This window comes from Mesoplodon bidens (assembly GCF_964165515.1).
Source record: "Mesoplodon bidens genome assembly, chromosome: 9".
Classification (NCBI taxonomy): domain Eukaryota; kingdom Metazoa; phylum Chordata; class Mammalia; order Artiodactyla; family Ziphiidae; genus Mesoplodon; species Mesoplodon bidens.
Window position 1 is genome coordinate 39,293,038 of NC_138166.1, and position 12,355 is coordinate 39,305,392.

The following is a 12,355-nucleotide window of genomic DNA, read 5'->3' on the forward strand; positions in this document are numbered from 1 at the left end:
AGAGTTCCCTTTTCTCCACTCTCTCTCCAGCATTTTTTTTTATATTGGAATGTCATTTTTTTACAATGTTGTGTTAGTTTCAAATGTACAACAAAGTGCTTCAGTTATACATATACATATATCCTTTTTCAGATTCTTTTCCCATATAGGTTATTACAGAGTATTGAGTAGAGTTCCCTGTGCTATACAGTAGGTCCTTGTTGGTTATCTATTTTATATATAGTAGTGTGTATATATTAATCTCAACCTCCTAATTTATCCATCCCCCCACACCTTTCCCCTTTAGTAACCATAAGTTTGTTTTCTAAGTCTGTGAGTCTGTTTCTGTTTTGTAAATAAGTTTATTCATATCATTTATTTTAGATTCCACATATAAGTAATACCATATGATATTTGTCTTTCTCTGACTTACTTCACTTAGTATGATAATCTCTAGGTCCATCCATGTAGCTGCAAATGTCATGATTTCATTCTTTTTTATGGCTGAGTAATATTCTATTGTATATATGTACCATATCTTCTTTATCTATTCCTCTGTCAGTGGACATTTAGGTTGCTTTCATGTCTTGGCTATTGTAAATAGTGCTGCAGTGAACATTGGGGTGCAGGTATCTTTCCAAATTATGGTTTTCTCTGGATATATGCCCAGGAGTGGGATTGCTAGATCATATAGTACCCCTATTTTTAGTTGTTTAAGGAACCTTATGGTTTCCTTTGCTGCAACACAACTCTGTGTTCCTTCTTCTTATTCTCTTTTCATGATTTTGATCAAGTGTACATGGATTGCTTCCGACTATCTTCTTCCATCTCAGATTTCTCTGTCCATGTAGGTTTATTTGACTACTTAGTCTACATTTCCATGTTAATGTCCCATAGGTATCTCAAATTTCACATTCTAATACTAAATTCATTTTCTCACCCTTTTCTAAACTTGTTCACTAGCTTTATTCACTAACTTGATGAATGGAAAGATCATTCACTTTCCCATCCCCTCTGACAATGCATTTATTCTCCTCCAGTTATTCTGCATTAACTGTTTTCAAAACATTCCATAGCAATGTGAATCAGATGTTTTCTTGTCTGCCTTCTCAATTAAGATACCTGATGGCAAGGACTCTTATCTTGCTTTTGAGTCTCTGGACTCTAACCCAGTTCCTGATACACAGTTGTAGTTAATAAATGCATATTAAATAAGCGAATTGATGCAGGTGCTATATCATTCATAAAATTAGTTTTCTAGGTATATGGATTTTCCATGAAATGTATCTCTCTTTCTTAGGCATAGCTATTCTTTTTTATTTGATTCTAGTCAAAGTAATTTTTTTTTTTTTTTTTTTTTTTTTTTTTTTTGTGGTACGCGGGCCTCTCACTGTTGTGACCTCTCCCATTGCAGAGCACAGGCTCCGGACGCACAGGCTCAGCAGCCATGGCTCACGGGCCCAGACGCTCCGCGGTATGTGGGATCTTCCCAGACCGGGGAACGAACCCGTGTCCCCTGCATTGGCAGGCGGACTCTCAACCACTGCACCACCAGGGAAGCCCCAAAGTAATTTTTTTTAATAGATGTCTAGATGTATTTCCTAATTCAAGATAACTTCTTACTTCACATTCTAAAATTAACTTGGTGGAATGATCTGATGCATATAAAATAAAATTCACTAAGTATTTCTTTGTTTTTATTCACTCAAAAATGACTTGAAAGCATTTGATACTCATTTTAACACATTAATTTTCCAAAAATTATGTGCACCAGTCAAAAAAGGAACAAATATTTGGATTACTTTACAGACCTTATTTACTGACTTCTTTCTATTTTGTATTATACTAAGGAGAATATTGAAGTTATTTAATGACATAGCATCATAGGTTTCCCAAGAGTAAATATTCACTCATGTTTCTGTCTCTCATCTCTTTTTGTCATTTTTCTCTGCCTATCTCCCTTTTTCTTCTAAAATACACATATGCATACGAGATGTTTTTGAGATTTCCAGAGATAAAGAAATTAATGTTTCAATTATTAATGGCTCATTGGGATATATATTTTCTCAAATACTCTGAAAGTTTTTCTGAATATGATGAGAACAGCATTAAATTTTATTGGGTTCATAATGATGAGTCCAAATAACATTTTGTTTATAACCATTCCACTGTTTACATTAAATGCCCCCCCAAATCAGTATGAATTCATCTTTCATACAATATCCGCAAAAGACTAGCCACATTTGTTGAAAGAGGTGAACTTCCTTATTTACCTAAACTTTGTAATTTATTGGTAAAATAGATACAAGATGGGAGGACATAGTTATAATTTGTTTTACTTTAAGCTGAAATGATGGGAAAGGTACATTACAGTTGATGAGTCATCACTTTGAAGCTGACATTATCAAAATCCACAGAAAAAGACGGCATATACCCCCCCCCCTTTAAAATATATAACATAGAGAAACTTTGAGGGACATAATTGCTTCATGCATAGATTTTGTCAGATTGGCTGCAGCAGCAGTAATAATATCAGTGACACCAAGGTATGTATAGATACAGTTTGGGTATTAGAAAACGAGTTGGAAGGTATTAAGAATTGGTTTTCTAGACCAAAAAAAAAAAGGTTAATAAGCAATAGCAACATCACTGACCAGAAAATCCTGCCTGATTTTAGTGAGACAGTTGTGAAGCCAAATAATCCTATAACTGTAAGAATAATATACAACTGTGTACATACAGGTATGAATATGAATTGAGCTGAATAATAAGAGATAAGTATGCTGTATCCGGCTCAAAATGTTTAAATCAAAATGCAGACCTTTCTTAAGGCAAGCTCTTTATGTAAACTATTTTTTCTAAACAAAGAGGAGGGAGAAGAAGAGGAAGAGTTGATGACATGATAAAATCATTTTTGATCCTTCAGCCTTGTGTTTCTTTAATACAAAGGAATGAATATGTACAATTAAATGAGCATTCACTCCAGAGTATTATGCTAACAGTATTTATCAATCGCACATTGGTTTCCTTTAAGTATTAAAGAATATAACTTTATAACATATAATGTACAATATGTACACTCTTTAGTAGCCATACATTTATTATATTTGTATGCTAAATCTGATACATCAAAATTAGATATAAATGACAGGTATCACTTATTTTCCTTGAATAATAAAATGTGCTATTGGAATAAAAAATTCCTACACATTGTCATTTAAGAAATCTCATTATAAGACACTTTCTAAGATAATGGAATCAGTACTGCAGTTTTTCTTCTTTCTTAACGAGTTGTTGTAGTGTGCTTTTTATATACTATTGTCAGGCACTAATTTTTCTATATCAGTTTTATCCTAAAACTTATTTAAAATGGAAAGTAGACCTCTGAATCTTAGATGAAATATTTTGACTTGCTTTTAGTGGTATTAAGCATTATAATCTTACCACCCACTTTTTTTTAGGGTGTGCTATAGTGGTGGCTGTTGAGCATATGTGATAAGAAGGCATTGGACACAGAGCTACTAAACATATATTAACATAGGTTCTTTTTTCAAATTTAGCTATCATGGATAAATAAAAAACTCTAGGAGAGCCAGTGCTATAATTACGAACACTGAAGACTCAAGAATCATTATCTGCTTTAAAAATCGTTTTAATTTTTTAAAATTTCCATAAAATGGCAAAAATAAATTCAGGAGCCATGAATGATTATTTCATTACAAAATGTTCATACCTACTAGTTCTTCAAGTGAAATGTTGAAATTGATAGGTGAAACGTATAGTATATAGTACTAAAGTTTCCACAAAGGGGAGTCTTTTCAGACACTCCACATGCCTTCATCTTCCCCATCGTTAGGATGACCTATGAAGTGGGAACCTCACATGTGCTGGTCTTTGCAGCTTAATGAATGAAAAGTCAGTGGTCACACCAAGCCCTGCATTTTGACTCTTTCCACGTCTCTTGCATTTGTTTGTTCTCAGTCAGAGCTGTTATCATCTGAACTTACTGTCCCCAGTGCCATAAATAGGTCTCCTAATAGTATCAGCTTGGAGGTAGGAGAACTCTCATCACTGTCCATCCAGCTTTGCTTGTTAGAATTCTCTTGCTGACTATTTTGCCAGAATGCTGTGGGTGGGAGAGGTGGTAAAATAGAAGAGTGACAATCTGACCTATGAAATATGTTTACTACTTTTAATAAAGATAAAATTATTAAATTAATAATAACCTCTGGATAGTACAATGTAATTTACATACACACTTTGTTTATTCCTTAAAACAGCCCAACAAAGCAGGTGGTATTAATTTAATTTTAAAGATAAGAAAACTGAAGCTCAGAATGATTAAATAATTATCCAAGGCTACTATTCAAGGAATGAATGAAATAAGGAATGAATGACTCTCCTGGGAAAACTGCATGGATGAAGTGGATTAAGAAGTTAAGATAGAGAAGTACATTTTTCAATCCATTTAGCAATCAACTTACAGAGAGTAAGCTGGTCTGACAGTCACATGGGGTTTATGTTTGGGGTTAGGATGCTGCTGAAGAACCAAAGATGACAATTTTAAAAGAAAACAGATGAAACATCATCATGGATGGAAGAGCAATGGTGAGTCATGTGGATGGTTAGGCTTTCACCAGAAACAACTATGGTAAACTTTTCAGCTCTATGATAAACTTTTCAGCTACTGGCTTAATTTGAAAAGCTTTTGTAGGTTTCAGTGACAAGGTCTTTGAAAACTTAGGAGATAGACAAATTAAAGCAGAAATGTAATTGGTAAAAATTGATTTAGAAAGAATTAGAAAATAGGATCGTTTTCAATAATAAAGGAATTGAAACAATTATTTAATACCTCTTAATTTAAAAAAAAGAAATCAAACTCACTAGAAATTGAATAGTTGATATGCAAGTACTACCAGTTTTAAGGAACTTCCAAAATTATATAGATGCCTCCAAAAAATGGAAAATAAGGGCATATTCTACAGTTCATATTAAGAGACAGAAAAATTTTGATAAAAACTTAGGTGGTATGAAGAAGAAAAATAGTAAGTCTGTTGTGTTCATGAATGTAGATGAAAAACTTTTAAACAAAATGTTAGCAAAGCAAAACCAACGCTATAACAATATTAATAAACAGTGTCCAATTTGGGTATATGAAAGTATTATAAGAATGTTTTAATAATGCAGAAATATGTAAGTGTATATGCCCACATTACCAATGAAATGAAATCATCTCAATATCTCACAAGGTACAGAGAATATTAACATTGATTCATAATAAAAATTCTATATAACAGAAATAGAAGAAGACTTAATTAAATGTATGAAAGGTGTCACTCAAAAAAGAAAAAGAAAAGAAAATCCGTACAACAAACATCATCCTAAGTTGGGAAATTCTGGAATATTCCATTTAAATTCGGGGACAAGATATGGATATTCTGTATAAATACTCTAATTCAATAAAGTATTGAAGCTCTGGCCAGCACAATAAGACAGGGAGAGGAATAACAATTATAAGGATTGAAGATCACTAATAATACCATTGTTATTTGCATATGGTACAGTTGTTTACATAGAAATCCAAATGAATCTACAAACATAGGCAGTAGAAAAGAGGAGTAATGTGGCTGTTTGTAAGATCAATATATAAAAGTCAAATATATTTATATATACCAGCAACAAAAACATTAATTTTAATAAACAATTTAAAAATTTAAGATACCAACATAAACTTTAAAACAAGAATAAATCTAACAATGACCTGCAAGCAAAAAAATGTTGTAATTTATTTAAGGATATTAAAGAATAACTTGATTGAAAAATCCTATATTCATGGATGAGGAATTAACATCATATAGATGTTATTTCTCCTAAAATTGATCAGTAGACTTCATGTAATGCAATTTTTTTAAACATTTATGATTTTTTTGTGTGTGTTTTTATTTTCACCCTTATGGGATATGACAAGTTAAATTTAATATGTGTACAGTAAAGCAAAGAAAAAAATAATAGATAAGATTTCATGTTCAATGAGGCATAGATTAACTATAAAGCTATAGTGTTGTAAGAGTGTGGTACTGGTTCAGAGATGGACAAATTCATGAATAAAATAGAACAGAGTCTAAAAAGAAAAATACCCACATATGGAAATTTGATTTATGATGGATTTGCATGATAGAAAACTGAATTATCCAAAACATGAAAAGATGGATTTAAAAATGAAAAGAAAAATTGTTGCACAACACCCAAAAGGTCGGAAGAAAGGAGGCGAGAAAGGGAGGGCAGAGGGCTGAAAGAAGGCAGTGAAGAAGGGAAAAGAAGAAAGGGATCACTACTAGACAGAACCACTCTAGAATATTGTGGATATTTTATATATATTATCTATTCTATTCCAATAACTCACACCATCCTATCTTACATCACCACATAAAATTTCTATGTCAAAATGAAAACTAAGGGGCTTCCCTGGTGACTCAGTGGTTAAGAATCTGCCTGCCAACCCAGGTGACATGGGTTCAAGCCCTGGTCTTGGAAGATCCCACATGCCGCGGAGCAACTAAGCCCGTGTGCCCCAACTACTGAGCCTGTGCTCTAGAACCCGCGAGCCACAACTACTGAGCCCGCGTGCCACAACTCCTGAAGTCTGCATGCCTAGAGCCCATGCTCCGCAACAAGAGAAGCCGCCGCAATGAGAAGCCACGCACCGCAACGAAGTGTAGCCCCCGCTCACCACAACTAGAGAAGCCCGCGTGCAACAACGAAGACCCAACGCAGCCAAAAATAAAATAAATATATATATTTTTTAAATTAAACCTGAAATTTTAGGAGAGTAAATGTGAATTCTCTTCTGTCCACTGAGGAAACATTGTTTGTTACACAAAGCAGGCTAAAGTGCTAGCCATTTATCAAAAGATTGATAAACCTGAATACATTAAAACTAAAATGTTACTTGTTAAAATATACATTAAGGAAAGTAAAAGAAAAAAACTTTAAACCTATAGGAAATATTTGCCAAAAAAAGAAATAAAAAACCCCAAAAGGATTAAAATCAAGAAGTAAAGAATTTTTACAAATCAACAAGTAAAAAAGGAGTAGAGAAAAGATACAAAAAGGCATTTCACAAACAAGGAAACACATAAAATTAACAAGTATGACATTACAAGTGTTAGGATGGGCTCAGCACAGTTTTTTTTCCACCTTCTTTTACGTACATACATTGGTACAGCTTCTATAGGAAATAGTTTGGCATGATATTGTAAAGTTACAAAAGTGGTCACCGTCCATGAGCACTAGAAAATATGTCCAATAATGCATTTTTTATGAGAACATAAAGCTAATCAATCCAAATATCCATTGTATGAATTTTAAAAAGCATACCCATATAAATGGTATTAAACACAGCAGTAGAAATAAAATAACTCTTCAACTACACGTTGATGGAAATTCAGCTACTGCATGGAGGAATGTTAGTAACAATGCTGAGATGAAAAAGCAACATACAAACAATGTGTTGTTCATGGCATACACATGATAACCTGAAATTCAGAATAGTGGTCACCTTTGTTAATGAGGAAGGGGGTGCTATAGGGAAAGAACGCAGGTATACGTAAGTTATTAGGAATATTCTACTCTCTGGGTTGGGCAACTGGTATATAGGTGTTTATTATATTGCTTATATAACAGCAAACTAACCAGTGATAGCCTGGAAGAAAATATTTCAACATGTCTAACGAAAGGTAAATGCCCACAATACAATGCATGAGGAAATACAGGAAAATTTCATGTTCTAAATATTTGTGGCTCTTAGTAAGGGGATGGGATTTTAGTTGATTTGTTTACATTTCTATTATGTTTACACACTGTTTGTATTACATTAACCAACTGTTTTTTTCTAGTGATGCTAATTTAAATGAAAATATCACTCATAATACGTAGAGTTTATAAGATAATAAAATGCAGCTTATGGAAAAGAAGGACAAGGCTTTAAAGATGCAGTTCACAAAGGAGGTCACACATCTGTAAACCTACAAAAATATATTTTTCACTTATTGAAGAAACATCATAAAGTTGTTTATATGTAGTGTTTTGGAGTTTCAAGGAAGTGAGCCCTTACATTTTCTACAGTGGGCGCCATTCAGAAGGTATCATAATGTTGTAGTGGAATTTTTCCCTTAGAAGATTAGCTTTCAGAACATAATGCACTTGTTCACATAAATGTATTCAAATAATGTTAACTACAATATCTTTTTTTGTGATAGTGAAACACTAAAGATTTTAAAAGTACATGAAATGACTTATTTAATCATAGAATATATACCCTATTTAATACATTCACTTATAATAAATCTTTATATATACACTGACACAGAAAGATCTCTGACATTTTTAAGTCAAAAAATGCACACAGATAAATTAAAAGGATGTATAGCATAATCCCATTTATGTTAAAAATATGTGCGTGATAAAATTTACTTGTGTACATTTATATATGTAATCCTATAGAAAATTTTCTTGTGGTATCCGCAGGGGATGGGTTCCAGGACTCCAGATACCAAAATCCACAGATGCTCTAAGTCCCTTATATAAAAAGGCATAGTGTTTGCGCATACTTTAAATCATCTTTAGGTTACTACAGTACGTAATAAAATGTAAATGCTATGTAAATAGGTGTAAATACAATATAAATGCTTTGTAAATATATAGTTGCGGCTCACCAAATTCGAGTTTTGCTTTTTGAAACTTTCTGGATTTTTTTTTTTAAGATTTTCGATCCCTGGTTGGTTGAATCTGCATATGTGGAACTTGTAGATATGGAGGGCCAACTGTACTATATTGTTACCATTGGGGAAAGAAAGGTGAAGAGACACATTCTAAATATTCTGTCCTATTTCAATTCTTTTTTTTTTTTTTTGCAAGAAAGTAGGCATGTGTGATTGTATAACTGGATTCATTACCTGCCTTTGTAATTTTCCCCAAGGTAGGTTGCATTAATAAGCACACTGCATGCAGTAGCAGCAGAAGCAGTGGACATTTATCACAGCTGACCCCACAATTAGTCTTGAGTATTCCTGGGTGGCAAACACTGCCAGCCAGGTCAAAAGACAGGGGGAAGCCTGGCTTCTAGTTGCAGATTCAGTCAGAAGGAAACACTGAGTACAGTTGGCTAAAACCTCATATGCAGCCTGATCAATTTCTCCCAGTAATGGAGAAGGCAGAAAACTCTCAAAGACATATTTACTGACCTATTGGTCACATTTATATAATTATTCAAAAGAATTGTTTATCAAAAAAAATAGTAAATGAAACAATTTTGTATATGTCACTCTGCATTATGTGAACTGCATACCGCATACGGGAGTATATCTTAATGAAAATTATTATAATTTATTAACTTTATTTTTTTAACTTTAGAGTTGATAAAAGAAAAAATATATTTATTATAGAATATAGAGTATATAATGACAATGTTTAACTTAGAACATGTTAATACTTTTATTTTAGAATTTCATTCTACATAAGAATTTAATGTTTTTCAATAAAATCAAAATCTTTCATTAGATGAAATGCTAAATATACAAAACTAAAAATGTCCTAATTTTGAAATATCAATCATGTGCCATAACATGCTTATTTTTCAGGTTAAACTTTTTCCGTGATGTTCCTGATTTCAGAGTGTTAGCCTGCGGTGGAGATGGAACTGTGGGGTGGATTTTGGACTGCATAGGTAATGAAGGCACACATTTAACATAGCTGGGGTGAGAGTGGTAACCTTAAATTCTGTGTATTTTGTTTGTTTATTTAATGCATCCATATCTTTGGATGTGGATGCATTAAATAAAATACATAGTGATACACTTAGACATCTGGAATGTTACACACTGTTTACTGGCTTAATTTATTCTTACATATTTCAAATTTTTAACTGACAAAATAGTTTACAAGTAACTAGAAATCCTTCTTTCCTCATTCATTTCTCTTGGAATTTAATAAGCCCTCAAATATTTCTGGATCTGCATTGACCAATCTTCTTTAAAAACAGGCCTCTTCATAAAAAGGAAAGATTGATTCAAAAGAAGTTTTACCATCTATATATATTGAAGCAAACTTTTATTTAGTCAATGCAGTTGAGAATATTCTACCTTTTCATACTCTCAAAAATATTCAAATTAAAAATGAATACATATTGTCAGCACACTTTTGGTAAGCATCTAACGACTTTATTCTACTAACATATTTTTAAAACAGGAAAAACAGGGAAAATTGTATTCTTTGGCCTTCCAGTAAACAATGTCAGTAGTAGTAATATATTTAAGGAGAAAACCAGAGTTCAAGAACTACAAAAATTAAGGAGTTGCGTGAACAATATCTGAGAACTTGTAAGAATTTTAGTGAAAACAGGAGGATATTGTTGGTTTGCATTAGCCCTCAAAATCTAAGCCTTGACTAGTACACTGTGGCACATCCCTACATAATCTATTCCCTCCCCATTCCTACACACCCACATATGCTTACTTTGAAGGGCTGAGAAGGGAGAAAAATAAACGTAATATATGTTTGGGAGATTTGCTCAGTGATTCAAACAAAAGCATGTGGAATTTCAGTGGCATATATCTTTACTGGACTCAAACACTATGTTGTATAATGTTGAACCTCAAACGAAACCTGGTAATCTTTTACGTCGTTGACTCCGACACAGCAGCACAACCATTGTTAGCGTTTTACTAACTTTTAGAATTCCACTACTTTCAAAATATTTTATTCCTTAAAGTGTACCTCAAGTTGATGTTGCAAAGGACTTTTTATAGGAAGCTACTTCTCCACTCTGCTTACGTCCTTGTATGAATATTCCTGTGTTGCATATACCTGAATCCTTGAGAATTTCAACGGAGTTAATTCAAACACGCTACAGTTTTTAACTGAATTAACATATTTAAAAGGCTTACTTCATGCATAAGTCTTGAAAATTCCTGTCACTCTGTGAATTTTGGTATTTATTTGTTTTATAAATTGCTAGAAATACATACAAATTAATCAATTTATAATTGTATATAACTATAAAATAGAACGTTTTATGTTTATAAGTACCTGGTGGAATGCCTTCCATGCCAAGCTGTGTTTTTTTCATTGTTGTTCTGTCTGTGATCAAAAATTTATTTTATTTCAATTTTTCAATTCTACAGAAAAGGCAAATGTAGTCAAGCATCCTCCAGTGGCTATTCTGCCTCTCGGGACCGGCAATGATCTAGCAAGATGCCTGCGATGGGGAGGAGGTAAAAGAGCTAAAAAAAAAATCTTAGAAAACAGATATAGTACAGAGCACCCTTCCCCCTAAAACTAAATCCAACATTTCTTCACTGCATGACAGCTGCCATGTGATTTCAGCAAACATAATTGCTGTCAGATATGTAGTATAATTTTGAACAATCATCTAGGGTAGAGAAACAAATAGTGGATCAAGAGTTAGACTGTGAGTGCTAATTATATACTTGATGGGGCAGGCAAGCTTCCAACCCTTTTTGGTTTTGGGGTTTCCAATTTAAGAAATGAGGTAAGCATGGGTTAACTCTAAAATAATGTTCACATTTGTAATCTCTGAGTGTGTGAGAAAATCACAAACAAAGGAAAAAAATTGAAAGGCTAACAAATGACTTGTCCAGGAATAAGTATAAGAGGTAACACATTTTCTGAGACCCACTTTGCACCAGGTGGTGGGTTCTGCACTTGGGGTACAGGGTTAAGAATAGAAAGAAAACAATATCTGCTTTCAACAGAGCCTTAAATTCTAGTGGAACATGAAGTCATGTGTAAATTGTGAGACTTCCTACTGACAAGTAAGATGATAATCAACATAATGAACGACCTCACCTAGGAATTGATGAGGTGACATAAGAAGAATACTAATAGGTGGATAATGACGGAGCCATATAGAACTGGGGGTGGACGTTATAGGCAGAGGGAACATCAAGTCCAAAGGCCCGGAGACACAAAGGCACTTGACATACTGCAGGAACTGAAAATGGAATAGTGTAGATGGAACAGGTGAGTAAGGGGAGAATATTTCAAGATGAGATCTTAAAATAATTTGAAGTGTCATTAACAGGCTAAACTTACCTGAAGATATCAAAGAAAAGAAAACCATATTTTGCTAAAGAAACAAGAACCTAATCCTAAATATTTTTAGCATCTAAACTCAGAGAAGTTTGAAAAGTGTCTACTAAGACAGTGTAAATCAGAAGCCCTTGGGGAACTTGTTAAAAATATAGTGGACTGACCTTACTTCAAATATGCTAAATGGAAATCTCTAGAGATGGGACCCGGGCAGTTGATTTCTTTTTTTAAGCAAACTCCCTAAGTAACTTGATTTACAACAAAATTT

At 33.2% G+C, this 12,355-nt stretch overlaps 1 protein-coding gene across 8 annotated transcripts in view; it reads left to right on the forward strand.

Annotated features, from left to right (window-relative positions):
• Positions 1-12,355, forward strand: part of DGKB (diacylglycerol kinase beta) — a gene marked incomplete at its 3' end in the record, with an annotated part of 912,102 nt that overhangs the window by 496,981 nt on the left and 402,766 nt on the right. For all 8 annotated transcript variants that reach the window (XM_081244282.1, XM_081244283.1, XM_081244280.1 and 5 more), the window contains 2 exons: positions 9,618-9,703; positions 11,160-11,249. In XM_081244282.1, coding sequence (XP_081100408.1) covers positions 9,618-9,703; positions 11,160-11,249 — 176 coding nt within the window. The remainder of the gene's footprint in view (positions 1-9,617; positions 9,704-11,159; positions 11,250-12,355) is intronic.